The sequence below is a fragment of the Typopeltis vanoorti genome, chromosome 20 (genome assembly GCF_054136105.1).
Source record: "Typopeltis vanoorti isolate ZY-2024b chromosome 20, IOZ_Tvanoo_1.0, whole genome shotgun sequence".
Lineage (NCBI taxonomy): Eukaryota > Metazoa > Arthropoda > Arachnida > Uropygi > Thelyphonidae > Typopeltis > Typopeltis vanoorti.
Genome location: NC_143568.1, coordinates 80,385,283 through 80,410,754, shown reverse-complemented (window position 1 = coordinate 80,410,754; position 25,472 = coordinate 80,385,283). Strand labels below are relative to the sequence as shown.

The 25,472-nt window shown below is 34.3% G+C and overlaps 1 protein-coding gene across 11 annotated transcripts in view; it reads left to right on the top strand.

Annotated features, from left to right (window-relative positions):
* The window catches only part of RhoGAPp190 (Rho GTPase-activating protein 190), a 723,033-nt gene that overhangs the window by 506,387 nt on the left and 191,174 nt on the right, over positions 1 to 25,472 (top strand). For 8 of the 11 annotated variants that reach the window (XM_090410500.1, XM_090410505.1, XM_090410503.1 and 5 more), the window contains 2 exons: positions 4,521 to 4,745; positions 20,710 to 20,973. The exons of 1 other annotated variant lie outside the window; for it this stretch is intronic. In XM_090410500.1, the coding sequence (XP_090266626.1) occupies positions 4,521 to 4,745; positions 20,710 to 20,973 (489 nt within the window). The remainder of the gene's footprint in view (positions 1 to 4,520; positions 4,746 to 20,709; positions 20,974 to 25,472) is intronic. 2 more of the 11 variants (XM_090410501.1, XM_090410502.1) reach the window with 2 other exon arrangements.

Here is a 25,472-nt window from a genome sequence, read left to right as displayed (position 1 = left end):
ATGAAATGCACATGAAGATCCACAATGCTAACATCAGTGTACAAAAGTTGTGATAATCCAATCTGAAAAAGACAATCATTCAAAAACCTCAGGTTAATAGTGAAATACTATTAACCTAATGAACATCCATCATGACACTTAACAACACCAACTCTTCTGGATTATAGAATAGTGTGAAAAATGTAGCGTGTTTGTAGTCTAATGCAGAGGTCGGAATCACCCTATAACCATTAACATTTCGATAATTGTGGGTGTGGTGTTTTTTTTGATATGTCAGTTCCATACATGCACACACACAAAGTGATTTCAGAACCCATATCACATCAATACCATATGTAAGCAAGTGTCCCAGAAGAACATTTCTTGATATAATTTTTCTGCAACTGATAAGTCCTTGAGAAATACCTCTTGAGGTAAGTTATTCCAGAAAATAGAGGTAAACTAGTGAATGAAAGAGGAGGAAAAGAAAAGTTGGTTGCTTATCAGTTGAACTGTAACTGAATATTGAGCTGCTACTTGTATTATATAAGGTTGGTGGGGGGGGGGGGGGGGAGATTGAAATACCTGCTGAAAAGGCATAACACACTGTCTCATAGAGGTTGGAGTGAGTATGAGTGAAAGATAATTGATTAGCCAAGCTGTCTTCTTTTAGATAGCATCCAAAGTGTTTGTTTGTTTTTGGCACATGTATCACCCCACAAAGTGAGAGACATTTGCTTTGTTAATGAATCATGCAAATTCTTGTTAGCCTTCCTCTTATAATTCCTAGTGCCAAACACGAAAATCCAGTGAACTTAAATTTCCATTCTCACACATTCTTGAATGGCAACGTTCCTTTGATATCTTAATTTTTAATATGATTTTACCATCTATTCACTCCATTTTTTCTCAGAACGAACTCTCTTATTTGTGGTCTGTTGTTTTAGTTCAAATCACTCATATCACAGTTTTCTGGAATAGGAATACAGCTTTTATGATCAGTTGTTTTATTTATAACCCAGCTCTGAGATTCATAACTTTGGTTTGAACACTGATTTGTATATATATTGTTGTGGCTAATTTCACACATATTCCATATAAATTTATTTATTCCTTCAACTGGCATCTGTCACTGTCATCTTTGCTTTCTGTTATTTAGTTGAAATGTTTTACTAGTTTTATAGGTTTTAGCATTGAGAATGTGATCATTGTTTTCCATCTTCCTACCTATTTTCATAGTTCCTATTTTATCTACTTAATTTACAGCAGTTTTTAAAAATTAACTGAATAAGAATTCTTGAAGACTGGTACTGGATTTATTTATGGGTACAACATAATCTATTATTATTACATGACACCTTCAAGGAGTCCAAAGACTGATCAAGGGAGGGCACCTACCCTACAACTCTCTATGTCCACCACTTAATCCACTACACCGAACTGCCATTCCCATCATCTAAGCCAATGCCATCTACCTGTCCACCATCATCACTAGTACTTTATTTGTTTGTAAATTGTGTGTAGTCTGAAGGCCGATTTGTCTTTATGAGGGAGGAATGAAAAAAACAGAGTTTCTGGGAGTAAAAAACCTGCTACCTCTGTATAAGATAGACTAACTGACCTTCAATTAAAAAAAAACATATTAAGATTCCTCCCGTCATGACAAGAATCGAACTTAGACATTTTCCAATTGAAGGGTTCAACATACCATTGTTCTTCCAATTGCATTATGGAGGTGCTTAATCTTCATGAAGTAAAGAGCGCTTAATCTTCATGAAGTAAAGAGCTGAGTTTGTTATTAGGATTAATGTCACCTTTCTTCATTCATAAAGTGATCTACACAAATAATAACAGTGGAGATAATGTACACGTGTAGGTGCACACCTTGACTTATACCTAATTTTGCATCAAACCATCTTTCAGTTCCTTCTTTAGTTCTTCAAGTATAGGCTGTATGTTACTTTGTATAATGTCCCATCTGAACCATTTAATTGTAGTGTTTGAGTTCTACAGTTTATAACATGTAAATATTTTTATTTATACTGTAATTTTATTATTTTTTGTACAGATGTTTTGGGAGTTTGTAGGTCTGATAACCTATATAATTATCAATTGGTCTTAAAGGAACATTTTCTTGTGGTATCACTAGTATCTTACGAAGACCATAAAGTTAGGGACTTAAAAGCACTATCAAAAAGTTAATTCATCATGCTAGACTTCCACAACTTTACAGTTAACAATCAGACTTAATAAAGTCTGATTGTAAACTGTATAAGTTGTCTGACCTTGTAGACTCAAAACATCTCCCTAAGCGTCTCTGCTCCTTTGCTGGAAATTTGTCTTCCTTCATTAAAAGTTCAGATGATTTCAATCCAACAGATCTTTTAATTAGTTTTGATGTAGTGTGCTGTTCACAAATATCTTGCTGATACAACAGAATTATTACATAATGATTTTCCTCCTGATGTTATAAAATTATTCGACCTGGTCATACATACAGACTGTTTCATTGTCAAAACAAACTTTATAAACAGATCAAAGAAACTGCAATGGAATCTCCTATTTCTCCAACTCTAGCTGATTATTATATAGAACCTTTTGAGCAACATTTTCTTGTTTTTCCTCCTGAGCCTTCTATTTTTGGTATAGATACATTGATAATGTATCTATACCAAATTAGAACTCTTCTGGAATTCAATACTTTGAATTTGAGAAAATTAATTCAGTAAACCTAGAATTAAATTTATCCTTCAAATAGAAGAAAAGATTATTTGTAAACCTATAGTACATTTGTACTGTAGATAGGTTAAAGATTTTTTTTTTTTAGTGATCTTGTATATTCTTTCGTATTTTTGTTTACTCATTTTTTACATAATCTAGAAACCAGACATAACTTCAAGCCATTTGTCTTCAATGAGTGAGGGGGGGGGGGTCTCTCTACAGCACAATACAAACCCACAGCCTGTCAGTTGGAGAGTGGATAAACTAACAACTTGGGCAACCAGGTTGGCAATTGTCTCCCATTTCTGGACATTCTCATTTTACATGAACCTAATGGCAGTTTACTGTATACAGAAAAACATCCCTACTATTGTCAAAAATATGACATGATTAAAACTTGGGTTTATCATGCACATAAACTATGTTCTACCAGTCCTCTACATTCCTCTCTAAAGGATATTATACCCAAGATAATTAGCAAAGTAATTGATAATTATGCCCTTCATCCAAATCCTCCCCTCTAGGATAGGTATAGAATTTCCATTTCATACATAAAGGGATTGTCAGAAAGCATTTCATGACTATTTTGTCTTGTAATCTACATATTCTTTTCCAAACAGTTTGGAATTTAAATTCCTTCCTGGACTTTCCAAAAGATATCCTCTATTTTCTCATCTTGGAGCTTATAGGCTCGTGCAGGATTTGTTATTATTGACAGGTGGGTCATTCAGCTTAGAAGAAACATGATGTCCTTCTAGATTGATCTAGATTCTTTGAACTGTTTATAAAGTTTACATCATGATCTTTTTCTTCATGAGTCTGATCAGTCTGGTTTGGCTAGCTATGCCTTATCTATTTTGCATAGAATTCATTGGAATAAAACTAAAGTCTTACACAAAAGTTATTTTTTTCTTGCAAGACTATATAAAGGAAGCAGTGGAGCTCACATTCGCAGACTGAACCTCAACAAGAATGACAGTCTTAAACTTTCCCAGTTTTCAGAAGTCATCCTATGTAATAATCCTCATTCCTCTGTTTAATGAATTAGTAATTATTAACTAAAATTTGTTTCTTTGAATTCTAATAGTTACAGATAGAGTTATCCTCCTACAGTTAATAGCACTTAGCCAAAACTTCTGCATACATTAATCATTGTTTATTGGAGGAGATCTCTATGGCCATTTAAGGCATGCTAAGAACCAACTAGGGCTTCTGACCTAACCAATCTTCACCTTATGGTGCACCCTAATTGGGATGAGGATGGGCTGACAATTTGGGATTTAGCAAACCGAATTGTATGCTTATTGACTTAAAACCATAGTTCAAAATTATGCTACAACATGGCAGAATTTCATGATAGTTGGGGCATCACCTGGTTAAACAAGGCCTCCATTGTTTTCATTGTTTCCACCACCTCTTTGCATCGTCTAAGGTGGGCCTCCCACGATGAGTCCTCTGACTCCTAGAAGGTTCAGAATAATAATAATGATAAATGATATTATTAAATTAATAAACATTATCGATATTACCTAAAGTTAGTTGCTCCTGTTAATGTAAACTTAATTATGTAATACTGTCATAGTATCCTGTACACTCTCTTGACAATAGATATCAGGAAATTGATGATGATTACAAGAATCTGATTAATTGGCAAGTATAAACTATTTCTCTGATTGCTATTCGTTCTTTATAATGAGTGTATACCTTTTTAAAAAAAAAAAAAAAAAAAAAAAAATCAAACGAATGAAACAACAATATTTGACATTATTTTCCCTACTTCTTTTCGTTCATCATTCCTTCCTTTCTTACTTCCTTGATAGGCACAGATTCAGAGAGTGAGTGGAGCTCATTGGAGCGTAGACAAAGAGATATTTATAGCAAAGTGAATCGTAAACCCACTCCTCATAAGAAAACTCGTAAAAAACGTGGTATTCCTGTAGCTCCACCACGGATACCTTCATATGAAGGGCCACCACCTCCACTTCCCCCATTTCCTGGGGGTCAGAGGATGATGGCTGCTGAATCTCTTGATCCACTTGACAAAGGTATTATCACTGTGATTGCATGTAGGTTGCACTTCCACTCTGCATGCTTTTTGCACCTTTTATATTTTTTTGCTGGTCTGCTTATGTTGCAACACTGTTTTGTTTTGTTTTTAATCTCTGTGTGTATAACTATTGTACGACTCTTGGTATTCCACCACTCACTTCATCTGCATGTGTGTTAATGTTTTCTAATATTGAGTATGTTAATATTCTAAACATTGATTGAATTTTTGACCTGTAGTTTTTGTGTAAATGTTGTCTTTGTTTCTTCTCCTATATTTTCTTGTTTGTAAATATTTTACTATTAAGGCATATAAACATCACTTTTAAAGACAGTAATCTGACATTTCAAATTTCTTTGAGAACTACCTACAAAAAATGGAAAGTAACATGTCTGAATAGTTGTATTTATATATTTGCATGATTGATGTATATCATTAAGTAAAACTAAAAATGCATTAAAATTTTGAATATTTAAATTTGTGATAAATGAATTATCATTATTCATCTTTTATGTATATATTAGTTCATTATTTGCCATTAGATGTGATATCTCTGACATTAAGAACTGCAGTTTTTAAAAATTGCAGTTCTTAATTGTCAGAGAAATTTGATCACATTTGATAACATATTATATTTATCAGAAGACACATATTTTGAAACTGTTGTAATCATTGTTGTAAAGAGCAGAATCATGCAAAAAGAGTTATCACTTAAACATCTCTTTAATTTCTTTATCTTGATAGTAATATTCCCAAGAAAGTTGAATTACTAATTTTGTCAAAATTCTCTGTCTATTGTCATAATGAATTAATAAAATTAGTGTGGTGAGTTTTTTTTGTTCTTAAATAATATAGCACATATAAAACAATGATTACACTTTAGGGATTTACAAGTGATTACAATGAGCAAAATAGTTCAGTAATGGCTCTTTTTGAGTAAAGTCTTTGCTTTGTTATGGTGGATAAGTTTTGGGTTCAAATACAATTCTAACATGTAGTATGTTTGTTTAATAGTTAATTTTTCAGGTTTGAAAATTTATTGAGGTTCTCAAAAATTAAGAAATAAATTAATACATTAACAGATTAATGGCATTGATTGCTCTGATATTTGAGTTAATAAGAGGCATTTGTTGTTATAAGTAGCTAGGAACCCTCCCTACTCTAAAAGTTGTGTATGGTATTTTAGAGCACAGTTGTTGGTTTATTTAATCCATAGTTGCTTATTTTTGGTACATATACTTCAATGTGTTATTATTATATGAAAACAAGAACAAACTAAACGGCAAAACACATCAGTTCAGTTAAGCAAGTATGCTGTCAAGTTTTCTGCAAGGATAGAAAAATGTGAACTTTTCTTTCGCGTCCACTGTAAAGTTGCGGAGCAGAAGAAATGTCAAAGTCTCTGTCTCAGGTAAGTCATAGGAAGATTTTTTTGTAAGAAGATAGAGGATAAATAATATGAACATGGAGAATTTTCTAGAGACTATTGAAAATGCTCAGAAATGAAAGAACAAGTACTGTATAGTGAAAAAAAAAAAAAGAATCAGATGATAAAAATGACAAAATATGAAGATAAGAATATTCTGGGAGGCTCAAGTATATCTATTGAAAAATAATTAAGTAAGAAAATATCCATGAGGAATAATGTTAAGAGTGCATTTCAGTATTGGAGCTAGAAAACAAAGGTCTCAAAAATGTGAAATTGTAGCTGGAGTAGGTGATATTTAGACCAGAAATATTATTTTCTTCAGCTTCCTTTCAAATGTGGAAATGTTAAAAAGTTTACAGTTGGCTACACTTATTATTTAGAAGCCTGTGTCAGAAGGTTGCACTTGCTAAATTTGATTTAATTTAATTTAATTGTGTACAGGATAATTATACTCTTTTAATGGAATTTTGAGTAGGTGGAGATCATAAGGCTTCACGAAGTCATTTCCAAGATTTTTATGCTTACTGCATCTTGTTAGCATTAAGTTGGGTATTATTTGTATTATTTTTTTATTACTATGATTTTACTTAGAGATCAGAAGATATTATAGGGTTATTTCTAAACTTATTTCTGAGAGTAATGTCACATTTGTGGTGTCATATATCCATGCACATTATTACTTTTGTCTCCAATAGTAGTCTCCCCAGTTTTTTCCTTATGGAAAAAACTGTGGAGACTACTATTAAAATAATAACTTATAGATAAATAAAATTAATTATTCAGTGTTTCAACTTTCACAATAAACTAGTCATCTAGAGTGTGTGTGTGTGTAAAGAGCTGTTCACCAAGACTTACCTCTGGTTAAAAGCCCAGTCTGTTTAAAATGATAATAATTACTTAGAATTCTGATTTAAAAGAGAATTGGAATTTAATTCTCTCCTAGTTTTCTTGTTTTAAAACCTCCTCCAATGATTCCCTTTTTTTCCCTAGGTCCATTCACTAGTATGACTTGCCTAAGATGTTGCCTTATATAGGTTGCAAGAAACAGAATATTAAAATAAAAACACAGCCTATCAGATTTAATAAATATGAAAAGTAATAAATGATATTATTAAGAGTAATCTCCAGGGAGTCAGGGACCCATTGAAGGAGGCCACACACTACACGCACCAGCTATCATACTTGTTCATGATTCACACTGCTTGCACTCACAATATCCAATGGCAATCCATTCCGATTACACACCACTCTGAGAGAAAAAATCTTGATCTCACCCCCCGTCTTAGCATCATTCATTCTCATCTTCCAAGGATGCCTTCTTGTCCTTTCCCTACCCCTCCATAAAATAAAAAATTCCATGAACTGAAATCCTGTATGACCTTTCAGAAGTTTTTAAGTCTCAATCACATCATCCCCTCTTTCTCCTGTTTGCTAGTGTGTACAAATTAATTCTCAGTCTGTCTTCTTAATCGGTATTTCATAATCTTGATATTATTTTTACTTTGCAATCCTTCCACTGTATCAGAATCACAACGGAAACCAGTAGACCAGACCTGCACACAATAGTCCAAGTGAGTACTTATCAAGACCTTGTAAAAGATGGAGCAAGCTACCAACACTCCTGTCTCAGTATCTCCTATAATGCAAAACACATCTCCTTGCGGATATGTCTAATGTTCTGCATTAAGGGAAGGGCCACTACCCAGACTAGTTTCGACCTTTATTGAGGTCTCTTCAGTGGGAGCCAGGTCCAAGCTGAGATACCAGGCAGAAGCATTCACAGGTCATCTCTACCTATAGGAGTTGCCAAATGGTGTGCCACCCTTTTTTAATAAATTACTGTGAATTTAGAGAAAGATGTTGAAAGTTTATTTTTCACTTAGTTAGAGTATAATAAATTTAGTTTAATCCTTTATCCAAGTGTGAGCAAACAAAGTTTGCGCCTGAAGTATCTTCAGGACTAGGGTAAGGTGGTACAACGCCACCTTACCCTGGTCCTAAAAAAGGGTGGCACACCATTTGGCAACTCCTATAGGTAGAGATGACCTGTGAATGCTTCTGCCTGGTATCTCAGCTTGGACCTGGCTCCCACTGAAGAGACCTCAATAAAGGTCGAAACTAGTCTGGGTAGTGGCCCTTCCCTTAATGCAGAACATTAGACATATCCGCAAGGAGATGTGTTTTGCATTATAGGAGATACTGAGACAGGAGTGTTGGTAGCTTGCTCCACCTTTGCAACAAGTTGCCCTGGTGTTGTACCATCTTACCCTAGTCCTGAAGATACTTCAGGCGCAAACTTTGTTTGCTCACACTTGGATAAAGGATTAAACTAAATTTATTATACTCTAACCAAGTGAAAAATAAACTTTCAACACCTTGTAAAAGAGGCAAAATGACATCCTTATCTTTACATGCAAAGTTTCAACATTGCAGTTATCTTTTGAGTTGTGTTTGCAATCTTAGCTACATGGATCTAACAAAATCTCACCAATATAATATGATATTGTGTATAATCACAAGTGCATGATTTTACATTTACTGACATCCGGAATATCTTATGCAGAACTGATTGAAAGGTGGCCAATCCTTATGTTGTTGTTGTGAACACAAATTTAAGAAAGCCTTTGAGGCAGTAATCACTCAGTTGAACCTTAATGATGATCTAAAGATCTACAGAGTATGGATTCTTGATTTTAAGGTTACATATCCTTTAATGCAATTTAGTAGTAAAAAAACATTGAAGAAAGCGAATTAAAATTATTAAAAACTACATCTTATATTCTCCACTGTAACACTAACATAATTGTTTACCTCGTGTTTTTTGTTCTGATGATGCTAGTATCACAATAGAGAATATAATGTCAAGTTTATATATATATATATATATATACACACACACACACACATACATACATACATAACGTACGAGGGTGGTCTGAAAAATTCTTGAGTTAACAATGAAAAAAAAACAAATTTATAATTTCAAAATTATTTTTATTTTTCAACATAATCTCCCTTAAGACTAATACATTTATTCCAGGGATGCTCCAGCGCCATTATTCCATTTTTGTAGTGGTTTTCACTATGATCTGCAAAATACCCCTCTACAGCTGCAATCACCTCTTGATTCGAAGAAAACACTGACCAGCGAGGAAGCGTTTTAGTTTTGGGAAGAGATAGAAGTCAGATGGAGCCAAATCTGGGAAATAGAGTAGATCTTCCAACAATTCATAGTGCAGATCCCTTAATTTTCCCATTGCCAAAACACTTATGCGCAGGTGCATTGTCCTGATGAAAGATGATTTTTTTTCCTGCAAACTGGGTCTTTTCTTATGAATTTTTTTGTCTGGTCTGATTAAAAAGTCAAATTAATATTCCCCAGTTATTGTTTTACCATTTTCAAGATAATTAATTAATGAAATGCCTTTAGCATCCCAAAACACCGATGCCATGACCTTTCCTGTTGATGGAACCGACTTTGTCTTCTTTGGCGCTGAACAACCGGCTTCTGTCCACTGTTTTGACTGCTGTTTGGATTCTGTTGTGTAATGGTGAATCCAAGTCTCATCCATAGTAATAAAATAGTAATAAATCGATGCACAAAATCAGTTTTATTCTTATTAAAACTCTCCAAGCACTGTTCAGAGATTTTCATGCAAGTGCATTTTTGATCTGCTGTGAGCAAGTATGGCACCCATCTTGCACAAAGCTTTTTCATATGCAATTCTTCATGCAAAATATATCCTACACGTTCTTTTGAAATGCCTGTAGTCTCAGCAGTTTCACGCACTTTGACTTGCCGATCATCCAATACCATATCATGCACTTGATCAATGATTTCTGTTGTTACACTTTTTGGACGTCCTTCACATGGATCATCTTCAAAGCTGTTACAGCCATGTTTAAACTCAGTAGCCCATTTTTTTTGTTTGTCAAAAACGAAGGAGAAGAGTGCCCATAAAATTTTATTAGCTTCAAATGAATTTCTTTTGGCCTTAAACCTTCTTTTACAAAGAATTTTATAACTGCACGATACTCAATTTTATCAATTTGAAGGGATACAGACAAACCTTTGCTTCAGACAACTGTATAAAACAAACTACTTGAGAGAATGACTTGCAATTTCACATGGATGCTTATAACAGATGTACAAACTCAGAGAGAAAAAAAATTTTGGCGATAGTGTTGTTATCTATGGTCAAGGCCAAGAACTTTTCAGATCACCCTCGTGTGTGTGTATATATATATATAATAAATTTTAAGCCTTTTCCTCACTGTTTTTGTTATCCATTACTTCAAGAATTGGTGGCAAACCTCTAATCTCTCTAATCCAAAATGAGATATCCATCTTTAATCACTAATCTTAATAATGCATTTATCCCAAGAATACATGTCAGAGATTAGCTAGCTGTAAATCAACTAGTTCACTACTAAATAAATAAAAAATAAATTGTTTCTAAGACTCTAGACACCAAAAGTGAAAATAAGAATAGCATTTCACGCCATCACAGATAAGTAATTTTGCCATCATTAAGCCAGTGTTCTTTAAGCAGAATTTTCTTTGAACTATTTTTTCTGGTATAAAACTGCAAAGATGTCAAACAGAAACTATGCTTTTATTTTGACTAGTTTTATGAAATACCCCATTTTGCATTATCAGGAAATAACATGAATAAACTAAAAATGAGAAATCAAGTATTAACTCTTCTGGTAAAAAATATTTTTTGCCCATCTAAAAGGAAAGCGAGCTTCTAGATAATTAATCCTAATGACTGAGACATTTAGCTGTTGATGTTATTTGAAATCAAGCTCAAACCAACTTGGGTGAGCAGTTCTTCATTTTTTTTTTATAATTACGGGCAACTCCAAGGAGTCCTTAGAGACTCATCGAGGGAGGCCCTAAACATCATGTCAAGAACAACTGTTCAACATCCACACAGTATCTATCATACTTTGCCTTGAACTCATTCACAATCATGGCACCCACAACAGACTCTGGGTGCTTATTCCACTCTTTCACCACTCTCCAAGTAAAAAATCTAGTTCTAACACCTTTGCTAACCACACTCTTGCCCAGTTTCCATGGATAGCCCCTAGTCCTCCCACCACCAATCCTGTTCTGAAAAATATTTTCTGAATTAATCCTATAGAAACCTTTCAGTAATTCTCAATCATATCACCCCTTTTCTGCCTATCAACCAATTTCTGCAACCCACAAATCTTCAACCTGTTCTCATAAGGTTCATTCCATAGACCTGCTATCATCTTGGTCACTCGCCTCTTAAGTCACCCAGTGTTTGGCATAATAAATGCCAAATGCTGAGTAACTATGAAGGAAAGCATATAATGAAGATTTGCTGTCAGAATTGTCTTGATTTTATGAAAAGTGTATCTGGAAACCACATACAATTGTATATGAGAAGCAATCCTCAGAGATCCTATATTACAACTGAGGCCTTCAGCAAGCACTCAGAGGGTGTCGTACATAATTAGGACTTGACTCTTTTGTCTACTTAGTTTTGTATTGCCTGTGTGTGTGTGTGTGTGTGTTATATTGTACTCCCTAAAGATGTCTCTATGATTGATGTGAAATATTGGAAGGATTTAACATCTGTTTTAATCCATTAAGCCTACAGAATATGTTGTATGTGCAGTCTTAGTTACACTTCTGGTACATGAAAACAAATGATCTCTTGTGCATTTGTAAATCTTCACTTAATCTGTTATCTGTCAGGTCTTCATTATCATCAGATCTTATATTTTAGTGTTCTAAGGCATTTCTTCCACTTAAATCTTGATTTTCCTATGGGTCTACTTGCACACACTACTGAATGTTAGCATTACCAAGTTTCTCCTTTTGTTTTCTTATTATGATTCCGCCATTGATATCATCTGCTCACTCTAATCTTTCTCATAATGCTTATATATGTGGTTTCATGTCTTTAATTGTTTTATTTCTAGCAAGATCTCAGATCAATAAAAAAAAATATGTTTAAACACTGTCTTCTGTACACCTAGTTTACTGGTTTGACCAGTTTCTCTCTTAATCCATATAAATTTATTCATTTACTTCCTACCATACCAACTTAGCTAAGTCTGTTCCCTATTTCCTCATTTAGTTTAACATCTTCACTACAAATTGTGACTAAATTGCTGAAATGTTGTACTTCTATATGTTCTCCATTCGAGATGCAGTGATGTTTTTCATAGTCTTTGTGTTTTTATAGCTGAGTTTCATACCAAATTTATTACAGCTGATATTAGTTAGGGAATTGTATAAACTTCTTCTGGATTTATTTATGGGTATAACATCATCTGCATAAAGTAAAGAACTGAGATTACCATCTCCCATTTTGATATTAGATTTAATGTCACTTTTCTAAACAATGTCATTGATATAGACGATATAGACCAGGGGTTCCCAACCTTTTTGGTCCCCATACCCCCTTGGCTTTTAGTAAATTATCCGGTACCTCCTATTCATTATAATAAGAAATAAATTCTTAAGTTTACCATACAGATTCAAAGAATATAAGAAATAAACAGTAATTAAGTTTTCATAAATGCTTTATTCAGTAAATAAATCAATTACATTATCATAAAATTGTAAAATCTTTATTAAACTGCAGTAAAATCGACTAGTGAGACCCTTGATTCTGTTTCTTATCCACTGACAGTTTTATTCTTGGTACAGTTTTTGAAATAGATACCCGCATATCATGTTCAGGCTCCAGTTTGTTTCTTGCTTTGGACTTGATTGAAGACAGAACTGTGAATCAGGATTCTCAGTTACAAGATTTTTGTACACCAAAAATTTTGTAACTTCATTGATTGGAATTCAGTTTGCAGTTTCTTGTTATTGTGGAGATCAATTAGCTCATCTTTCACTGGGTCGTTGTCAACGATTTTTTCTAAATCAATATGAAAAGGGTTACGTATCCAGACTTCATTCATTTGGTCAGAAAGAATTATTCTTGCAAGTGCCTCTTTCAAAGTTTTTAAATGCAATAGAATGCTATCACGAACTTCTTGTTTTAGTTCATATGTTGGATCTGAAGTGATTTCTTCAAGAGATTTGAAATTGGCAAAGTTATCTAACTCCACCCTTCTTTCCCGGAGAGTCAATTTTTCTTGAAACGATTGTATCTTTAATTCAGCCTCGGCAAGAATGACATCTGTACCTTGCAGTGAAATGTTCACAGAATTAAAAATTCCAAATACATCAGTAAGATAAGCCAGAGAAATCTCAAAGTTTGGATCTTTGAAATATGAAGCAAAAGCAGATTCTTTTTTGACTAAAAAAATTTCAATTAAATTTCTAAGTTCAAAAACCCTTCTTAAAACATTTCCTCTAGATAACCATCGTATTTCTGTATGAAGCAGCAGTACGATATGATCTGCTCCAACCTCTTCACACAAAGATTTAAACACACTGTGATTCAATGCTTTTGCTTTGATAAAATTCACAACTTGAACAACAACATCCAAAACGGCTTTCAAATTATGTGGAAATGTTTTAGATGCTAAAGCATATCGGTGAAGGATGCAATGGCATGTAAAAATATTTCGGTTGATTTCTTTAACTAAAGCGGTGAAACCTGATTTTTTTCCCCAACATAGCGGGAGAACCGTCAGTACAAATAGATTCTACTAATTCCCATGAAAGGCCATTTGAATCAAAAAAATCATTCACCAAATTCATAATGTCCACTGCCTTTGTTGTTTCTTTCAAGGGTTTACAAAAAAGAAATTCCTCTTTTATTTCATTCCGATGTATATATCTAGTAAAAACAAGAAGTTTGCGCAGTCAGAGACATCAGTTGATTCATCCAACTGTAAACTAATTCTTGCTGGACTTTTCTTGATTTCCTCCACTATCTGTACACGTATGTCTTCTGACATTTCTCAGATCGGATCAAAATCTGATTTTGATTTCTTGAATCAAAATCAAATTGTATTATTTGATAATGGTATTTGTGCAATTTTCTCTTTTGCTTCTTTACCACACATCAACTCAACCATGTCCATAGCACATGGCTTCACTAATGTCTCAACAATTGTATGTGGTTTCTTTTCTTTGGCTACCCTCGATGCGATAACTGGCCTCCAGTGCTGGCTTCCTCAGGGTAATAAATCCATGGTCATGAAGTGTGATATTCTTACTAAATCATGCTCGTTTTATTCTAAATGAGGACTCTGACTCGTTAGAATGTTCGGGATGAACATTCTGAAGATGCTCTCTCGGTTTTGATGGCTTCATACTGCCATTGCTGAATATCTTGGGGCAAATGAAGCACTGCGGATTTTGCACACCTTCTTTGTCAAGCACAAAAGTAAAACCATATTGCACATCTAAATCTTGGTAACAATGTTTCTTTGGCGTGGTCATTCCTTGGGTCTGCAAAAATAATATTTTTTTGTATATAAATCCTGATCTAATCTTTCATTTTAAAAATAAGCTAAAAAATAAATAATATTTTAATGTATTTAAATCTTGATCTATCCTTTCATTTTTAGAATATGCTAAAAATAAACTATAAACTACTTACAATTAGATTAAAATTTAGTCGGCAAAAGTAATTCAGCTAACCTATGTTTATCACTAAAACGTGTGTACTGTGAGTATGTCGAAATGAAGCAGTCGGAGTGTGTACCATACAGTACGTCACACTCATGCAAGGAGGTGCAGAGGCAAGCCTCGAGGTAGTGCCGAACTGGCAATTTCATTACCTATCTTGAATCTTAACTGGGCATTTTGAGTTATCGGACCCTGCAATAAGAAAAAAGTCTATGCAACCTCACTGTGTCCGAAAAGAGACCTGAAATGTTGCTGGTGTGGCTGACAGATAGTACCAACACGGAATAGCCCAGAAATGTTGATAACATAACTATTTTTGGAATATATTAATAGCATAATATACTTATTTACCTGCTATTCACCGTACCCCCCACACACACCAGGGGGGTACTGGTACCCCAGGTTGGGAACCCCTGATATAGACAATGAATAACATGGATATAATGTGCTCCCTTGTCTCACACCTGATTTAACATCAAACCATCTTTCTGTGCCTTCAGTTTTAACTACAACTTGTCCTGTTTACATCATATGATTGTAGTCTTTTGGACAACTTTTCTCTTGGTACTTTGTCATATATCTTTTCCAGATCCATGTTCTATGATTTCTCAACTATGACATAAAATTTAATCTTGATGATACCTATTTGGCCTAATCTTATTCTTCTCCAAGTTTCCCTTCCAAATTTTTGTTAACTTTTTTGTTAAGTATTGCATAGATTTTTCCAAGGACACTCTGTATAAAAATTCCTCTGTTACATTCAGTTTATTTCCCTTTTTATAGATGTGTACTATGAGCTGTACTTCAATCATCTGGAATTTGACCTTTTTACCAGGCTTTCTGAATTATAAAGTGTAGCTACTGTAAATCTTTTATTCCTTCATATTTGAGCATTTCTGTTTTAATATCATCTACTGCAACTGCTATTCCAAATTTTTCAGGTTTTTGATGGCATTTTCTATCTCTAGTATTGATATGTTCTCCTGATTGCATTCTTCTTGAATGCTTTCTTACCGGTGTGCTGCTGTTGCTTGTTTCAATTAGCAGCCTTTCTAAATAATTACTCCTGACATCTAGCTTTATCTTCAGTTTTGATATCTTATTTATCATCTCTGATTGATTTTACAGTAGTTTTTTCCCCCCTCCATTTCTAAACTGTTTTAATAGCCAAAAGAACATTTTGCCATGTTCATGATATTTTTCATCTCATCAAAAGTCTTTCCGTGACTTTTGTTGAGCTAGTTTTATATATTGTTTGACTTTCCTACATTTTTCTCAGTATTCTATCAGAGCATGTGTTCAGTACTTTTGTATGCTAAAAATGCTTTTAATTCTATTTAGCAGCCAGTTTTCTTGCTCTCTTCATCATCATCATAGGGAGATTAAAAATAAATAAATAAATAAAGTTATATCCTGTCGTCCCTCATATCTTGATTGATCCTTCCTTTTACTTTGCAGAAAACCAAAATGCACACTCACAGGCAGACACATTCAGCAATATTGTTACCGTCTGCAATGACGCACACACACACACAAAAAAAAAAAAAAAAAAAAAAAAAAAAAAAAAAAAAAGAGAGAGAGAGAGAGGCATTTCGTTTCTCTCCCTCCAAAACCTTAGTATATAGGAATGTACAGATATCTCATATGCCAAGAGAGCAGTACTGCAGATCTATTAGAAATCCTCATTGAATATAATACCTTCCTTATCAATTACCAAAAAAGACTGAGTAGATCTTTATCAATTTCCCAAGTAGCTATATGGTCTTTTACATGTAACTTGCTTATTTATTGTGATCAAACTAGTTGTCAGCAAACAATCCACTGAAGGATGCTACTCTATTTCATTACTATGCCAGATCTTGCATATATATATATATATATATATATATATCCTCTGTTTTTATGGTAATCTCATTCATTAAAAAGTCTGAGCTCTGTAGTGATTGATATGTTCTCCTGATTGCATTCTTCTTGAATGCTTTCTTACCGGTGTGCTGCTGTTGCTTGTTTCAATTAGCAGCCTTTCTAAATAATTACTCCTGACATCTAGCTTTATCTTCAGTTTTGATATCTTATTTATCATCTCTGATTGATTTTACAGTAGTTTTTCCCCCCTCCCATGTAGTGATGAGCATAAGATAATTTGTATGACTTGGCAATGTATAATATGGAATCCTATTCTATACATCTGGATGTATTTTTTTCATGTCATGTCTTCAATTAGCAAGATATTCTCTCTCAGGTTAATGATATAAGTAATTTTTGTTTTTATTACTTTTAAAATGTGAAATAGTAATGTTATTAAACTGTACAATACCAATTCGGCTTTGTTGAAGGTTTAATATTTTACTTGTTGAACATTAATTTGCAGAGCTCCTAGTCAAAAATATATTGAAAGGTTTACAAAGTTAAGTTGAAGCTTTCGATTCAAGTTACACTATAAAGTAGCTTGGTTTATTCATTTAACTGTATATATTTTCCACTGTAAATAGATTTTCGATCTGTTTTGGTTTGATTTCAAGAGAGGGGGGGGGGTCTGAAAAGAAATCTAATTTATGAAACTGTAAAATATATCCTCTTTCTTTGCTTCCATAAAATGTCAAGAACATTATGATGGGAAGATGAGTTGGTTTACTTGTATTTATATTGCAGCTTAATGAAAACAGATACTTATAAATAACTGATTTCATTTTGCACTAATATTTCACTTAAGTGAAAGAGAAGTTTTGAAGAGAAACAATTAATAGGAAAGCACTGTTCATGTTCTTAATTTCTTCTAGTAAGCAATATGAGTGATGTTTTCAGTTAAGACACATCACAGAGAGTTACACAAAAGTGTATGACTTAATAAAGAATTCATTATTGTATATTTCATGTTCTTCACAGTTTCAACTCAGCTTTAACAACTACCATGAAAAGTCATCAGTGGGAAACAAATTTAATGTTTACAAATTAAACTTCGTTCCCTTTTTAATCTGCACCGATTCGACAGATACAGATGCTTAGATATTTACCATATATTCCCAGTGATATTGCAAACTGTAACAGTCATCTTATTAACCATTCGCCAAATATGCCTGTCTTCCTCAGTAGTGACCTTTCTAATATATTGTGGATGTTGTTTGTATTTTGGACAATTCAGATCTCTGTCTAGCATTACTTTCTTCTCCTATGGAATGACACTTTCATCCAAATTATCTTTTTATAAGAATTTCTAGTATGGTGTCTTCATGATTTCTGTAGTTCATTTTCTTAGATGGATTATTGTTTTCTGATCTAAACATTTGCACTTAAATGCATTGCTAAAAAGAATTCTTGTTTATATAGAATTTGCATGTCCCATTTGACTCAGCCTCTTTCCAAGCCCTAGTTCTCAAAGATGTGTAGTATGCTGTATATCAAGCATATTATGATTAGCTTTCATTCAATTCTCCATCTTTCTTTTTGTATTTTTACTGAAGATTGTAATAATTTTAGGCAAATATCTCTGATTTTAAAAGTGCAAAAACCAGACACTTGCATCATGTCCAAATGGCATTTGATCTTTTGCCAAGCTGTAACACATCTAACTCTGCTTTCACTTTGCTGTGATTGTGTTGCATCAATTCCCCCCTCCCCTCCTTCTCCTGCAAAAAAAAAAAAAAAAATCCTGCCTTTTTACTTTTTCTTTATTTTTGCATTGATGATCTTCATAATATTTTTCAAGATTATATTATTGTAATGCCAGGATGATTAAGGGAGAGGATGATACTATTCTGTCTGAAGAAATGGATGTGTTAGATAGATGCAAAGAGTATTTTGGGAAAAATTAATGAATAAAATAAATGGAGATATTCAAAATGATGGAGATCTGGTCATGAGACCAATTCCTAACATAACAAGAATTGGAAGTGGAGGAAGCACTGAGAAAGATGAAAAATGCAAAGGCAGTTGGACTTGATAACGTTGCTGCAAAAGTTTGGAAATGTCTAGGTGAATTGGGCGTGACTATTAATGGATGCCTTTAACACAATCATTGAAACTGAGAAAATGCCAGAAGTTTGGAAAGAGAGTATACTGGTTTCAGAATATAAGAACAACAGTGATATCCAGCCCTGTGACAACTACAGAGGAATTAAACTTATGAGTCATACTATGAAGGTATGGAAAAATGTAATTGAGAAGAGATTGAGTCTTTATGTCAATTAGTGAAGAGCAATTTGGGTTTATGCCTGGTCGGGGGAACAGTTGATGCCATCTTTTTTCTCTGAGACAGCTAATAGAAAGGTACTGGGAAAGTAACATGGAACTGTTTCTAGTCTTTGTTGATTTGGAAAAGGCCTTGGATAGAGTTCCAAGAAAAGAGATATGGAGAAGCATCAGGAAGAAAATGATTCCAGAGAAGTATGTACATCATGTACAAAACATGTATGATGGTAGTAAAACAAGGGTGAGATGTGGAGCAGGAACCACTGAGGCATTCCCAGTAAAAGTCAGCTTTTACTGAGAATGCCTCAGTAAGAACTCTCACTCAAGCTTTTAAAATCCAAATAGGTGTAGATAGTCAAAACAATAGAGAGATTCTTACACTGTAGCTGTAACTGAAAATAACAGTAATTATTTCTCAGCTAAATGCACTATTTTTGATATTGGAATGGTTTGTTTATACAGAATTATAGCCAAAATGACTAACATTGCGATGTCGGCATGTTTTGTTAATTGTGTGTTATATTCCACAGTATTGTCTGATTTGTAGGTGAAAAATCCAATTTCTGGGGCGAAAAATATATTACTTTGATATAAAACTGCCACTCCTTCACAAGATTCATCAATAGAACACTAAAATTAATTTTTCAGTTCTTAACAGGAATAATGATCTCTAGCATAAAGGAAACAATTCATGCTGGTAATGAAGTCCTTGCTAATTTACTTGAAAACCCCCATCTCTTAATTCATAGAGCTTTGGAGTGTGTCCAAGAAAACACATTCCTATGAGTTCAAATTTTTTCAGTTTTTTTTTTATTTTATTTTATTTTCTGTATTCCCTATATTTTTGATACTCTGTTTTTAATGAATACTGCTGGGAAGAATTACCATAGTGGAATTCAAACTTGCATGATTTGTCCAGGATTTTTAATTAGACTCAAGATCACTCATATGGATTTCATTATATGCATACATAGAAGATTCTTTGCTTGTATATAAAAAGTTGGGGGGGAGGTTTAATGACAGAAGTGCTTTTTCAGTAATGTATCTTCACCATGCTTCGCAGAGTTTATTTAAAATAAAGGTAAGTCTTTCCTTTCTTACTTTCTGAAACTACCACTTCCAAAGCTTTGTCTGTTATATATGTTAAAATTAAACTGCAGAAGTTAATGAAAAGTTGTTTATTTTGAATTAGCCTTCCATCATAATAGAATTATACATTATTAAATTAGGCCACAACATTTGTAATTGGAATATTGGTTTATTACTAAGATGTTTTTACGTCATGTATTTATATCCACAAAATGTTAACTAACATTTCCAACATTGTTGGAAATGGTAATTGATTTTTAATAGAGTGTATGTTAAAGCATATTTCCATTGGATGTGAATTACAGCTTGGAATATCACAAACTATAAATGATGCATGTTTTTTAAGTTCTTTCTTCTTCTTTTTTTTACAAAGCATGTTTCAGATGATTGATCTGCCCTGCCTGTAGTCAGAAATGTTATTTACATATGAATATGTTTATAATGTTTTAAAATTATATACTTAAATAGAAAATTGAATCATTAACAATCATACTCTCAGTCAATGATTTACAAGAAAATTTTAAATTAAGAATATGGCTATAGCTAAATGTGATTTGGACAAACATTTGTATATGTAGTTGATAGCATTTCTTCCAAAAAAAAAAAAAAATCCAATAAAGATGTATTATTTCTATTAGCATTGATAGATTCCTGCTTTCACTTTTACTGCATTTACAGTGCGTGGAAGTGGAAACAACTCGCCCTCAGAGGGCAGCGATCTTTCTGATGAAGAAGATCCCCGTTTTAAATCTGCTCACCGCATGAAATACAAACATAAAAGATCTTCTTTTCGCTTAAAGCGTAAGAAACAGCATCAACATCAACAGTTGCAGCAACAACAGCAAGCACCACCACCATCACAACAATCCCATGCTCCTCCTACCCTAGGAGAACCTCTGCCATATAGTGCACTAACCTCTGATAACGATCTCTTCTCTCCATGTAAGTTTCTTTTCTTCGTACTCTGCATTTTTTTCTTTTCTAAAACTGTCGCTAGGAATGAGCTTGTTGACACTAACCTTTTTTTTTTTTTTTTCTAATTTAAAAAAAAATCTTTTCCTTGTGAAACTAGCATGCAGGTTTTTTTTTTCCTCTATTCTAAGGTTTTTGCTATATCTCCATTGTACACTGGCAGTCTTACATCACCATAGTTTTAAAGCCAGTTAGGTTTGTGACATGCATTTTGATATTATAATAAATAATAGTCAGGTGCTTTTTCTTTTCTGAAAAGAAACATTGATTCTGTTAGTGATATATAGAACTTTTTTCCCTGATTTTGGAATATATATAAACTAATATGAAATAGGAAATATTTGGTGGCATTTAGGAAATTATGAAATGAACATAATTTTATTTCAAATAGATATTTAAGCATGTTGAAAATTATTAAGATTAACCATTCCATTTGCCACAAATGTTTAATACTACTATATAGTTAATTCATCAAGGACAGAATCATACAATATTAGTAAATTACTACCTTGTTTTGATAGCCCAGCTAGTAAATGCCATTGCTTGTTTTCTCTTTTTGTATTAATTTTTTCATAATATTCCCATATTTGCAAACTATAGAACACCACTGTCACATGAGGGAAGGAGTTAGGGGAGTTGGAACATATTTATATTGTTGAATTGCTGGCTATTGTAGTTGTGATGGAAAGGTTTATGGTGAAAGCCAGAGGCTACTTCAGAAAATAGCGACAGATATAACAAAAGCGTAAAGGAGAATCAAGTTCACCAGGTATTTGGACTACAAAAACCATGTTGGGAATCCGCTGCTCATAAAGTTTTCAGCAGGCTTGGTGAAAATCAGAATGATGATGGACATCAATTTTCTGGCACACTATCCATTGAAATATATATATATATAGAAAAGACAATAGAAAAATACTGTCTGTTAGATAGTAGTTGAAGTGAATCATTAAGAGAGGAATTTCTGGATAGCATCATGGACTTTTAGAAAGGCTTTTGGTGCACCATCCAAACACGGAACCATTATTTTAAAGTTTGACAGATTTATACAGAGTTAGCAGATGAACAAAGAAAAAGTAATGTTTTGAGCATGAAATTGCACCAGTTTTTTTAGATTCAGAGGAATCTGTTGATGAATGATATGTTAGCTGAAATGTGTGAGGAGAAAGCAATACATTTTGTTAATGTGTGGAATGAGTTTGAAGTATGAAGTGAACTATATAAGAGAGATGGACTGCAGTTGAGTGGTTATGGTGTGAGTCGCTTTGAGAGACTGCTGCTGGAAGGTCAAAAAGTGAGTACAGAGAATGAATCAGATCAAGTGGGAAGTGATGTGGAAGTGCAGGAGAGATTGAAGAGGTGGTTATGAATGAGAAAATGAGTGGCATGAGTATGGAAAATGGGAGAATGAGTGTGCAAGAGGAATGGGGAGGCTCAAGTGGACGGGTACACAGCGTGAGAAAGGTGGATGCTCGAAGAGGATGTGAGAGCATGTGTAGACAGGAAAGGAATGGGATGACCTGGGATCAAGAGAAAACAGTTGGAATTGAAGAGGGTTCTAAAATGAATAACCAGAAAGTGAAATGGCCCCAGTTGAGCATGGAGAGATCATATCGAATGAGTGGTATCAGTGGAACTAGCTGTAGATCTAGGAATGAGCTGTTGTGTTTGTATACAAATGGTAGAAGTGTAAGAAACACTTCTACCGTGCAGATGAAATGGTTGCACTAATTGAATCTGTTCACCCAAAAATTGTTGGAATAAGTGAGACATGGTGCTTTTCGTGAGGATGGAAGAGGTAAAAAGGAACGGTGTGCTATTGATGATAGAGAAAGAGTTATGTCCATAAAAAGTAGAGATGCAAGAGGGAAATAGTGCCAGTGGTTTTGAGGCAGTATGGTGTGAGATAGAGATGAATGGAATGAAATATTGGTTGGATGTTGTTATAGACCAGATATTGTGGATGGTAGTGATAATGAAATGTATAATTAAATTAGCCAAGCAAATAAGAAAAGAGTGATCATTATGGGTGATTTTAATTGTGGCAATATAGATAGACTGGAATGATGAGATAGCAACTGGAAGTAAAGAAAATGAGCTTCTTGAGTTTTTGAGGGATAACTACCTCAGACAGTATGTAACAGAGGGCACACGAAGATTTGAGGGTCTTGGATTTGGTCATCTCATCAGAGGATGTAATTATAAATGAGTTGTCAAATCACCCACCAATTGGTGAGAGTGACCATGAGGTGATTACCTGGGTGGTTGCCAGCAGTGTGAGGACCTCTGTGAGATAAAGGTATATGTGGAACTACAAGGAGGTGATTATGAAGAGCTCAGGAGATATCTTGCAGGTGTAGCATAGAATGAGGAGTTAGCTGGAAAATAGATCAATGCCGCTTAGGGGATTTTCAAGAACTATCTAGTAGATGCAATGTCTAAATGTATTCCAAGGGTGAGAAGGTTAAATAAGGTAGGTGTGAAATGGATGAATAAAGAGCATGCAATACAGAGAAAAAGGGCATTATGGAGATAGCATAAGAGAAGGGGAAATAACCATTTCCGTGAGGATTACAAAGACCAGGCAAGGTGGGTGACTTGGCTGGTAAGGGTAGCAAAAGTGAAGTATGAACAGCAGTTAGCTAATGAAGCCAAAAAGAATCCTAAGGAGTTCTTTCGATATGTAGCCAGCAAAAGAAAGAGTGATTATGGAAGGATGACATTGATTGGAGAAAATGGTATAATGACAGCTGTTGCAGAAGATGTGGTGAAGATACTTAATGAGCAGTTCATAAAGGTCTTTCGATCTTGTGAATGTGACTTCAGGAGAGACTGAGAGCAGTTGATGATGGGGAGGAGAGGCTGACTGTAAGTGAGCAAGAGGTGTATGGAGAGTTGAGCAAACTAGATGTTAAGGCTGTGGGAATTGATAATATATCGCCACATATTCTGGGACTTGATAATATATCACCACATATTCTGAAGGAATGTGGCAGGGAGTTGACGCCGGCCTTGACATATTTTTTTAATAGGAGTCTTGTGCTGGGTCAAGTTCCTAAGGAGGGTAAGATTGTGTCGCTTCATAAAGGAGTTGATAGAACTCAAGCATCAAACTATAGGCCTATCTGTGTGTCATGTGTTGTGGTTAAGTTGTTGGAGAAGCTTGAGAACTAGGATCCAGAATTGGGTTGATGGTATTATCTTTGATAGACATTGGTATTATCTTTGATAGACAGCATGGATTTGCTAAAGGGACGTCATATTTTAGTAATCTACTTGCTTATTACAATAAGGTGACTTTCCTTGGACAAAGGAGAAGGATACACAGTAATATACTTAGATTTCACAAAGACTTTTGATAGATTACCACATGATAAGTTGATAGTCAAACTAGAGCGGATGGGGTTGGATATTAGATTGGTGCATTGGATTGGAGACTGGCTATCTGATAGGTATCAACAAGTTGTGTATGGGGGAGCGATATCCAGGAAAATAAAAGTCACTAGTGGTGTGCCTAAGGGGATTGGTTTTAGGGCCATTACTGTTTAACTTGTATTTTAATGATATTGGTGAAGATTTGGATGGAGATATTCAGTTGTTTGATGATGATGAAAAGTTGGGACGAACTGTGAAGAGTAGAGAAGATGTTGTGGCCTTACAAGAAGACTTGAATAAATTCAGTGATTGGGCATGGAAATAGGAATGTGAGTTCAATATTGCAAAATGTAAAGTTTTAAATTTTGGAAATCAAAAATGGGATGCAGAATTTATGCTTGGTGAGGATATATTGTCAGAGGTAGAGGAATTAAGAGATCTTCGAATGATAGTAGATAAGGATCTGAAATTTAGGGGACACATAGCCAAAATTGTGAAGACAACACAAAGGCTTCTGGGAATGATGCAGAGGACACTGACTTGTAGAAGTAGGAAGATTCTTGTTCCGTTGTATAAGGCTTTGATTAGGCCACACATGGACTATTGTGCCCAAATTTGGTCACCTGGTTTTCAGAAGGACGAAGAGATGTTGGAGAAGGTCCAGAGGCGACTGACTAAGTAGTTTCTAACTTCTGAAATGTCGAGTATGAGGAAAGATTGAGTAGATGCAACTTGCAGAGTCTGGTGGATAGGAGGAAGAGGGGAGATATGATAGAGACCTACAAGTTAGTAAGGGGTTGTTATAGGATCAGTGCTGGAGAGGTTCTACAGAAAATAGTGGGAGATCAGGGGAGAACCAGAGGTCATCGCTGGAAACTGTATAAAGAGGGTGTGAGTAGGGGAGTGAGAGGTGGGTTTTTTCATGCAGAGTTGTGAATGAATGGAATGCCTTGCCTGAGAGTGTGGTGTCTGCAGAGAATTTGAGTGTGTTTAAAAGCATGGTATGATGAGTTGTGTGTATAATAAAAGAACCTCCCAGATGAGTCTTTGACTCCATGGGGTCATAGGTAATAATAATAATGTGTGTTTGTGTT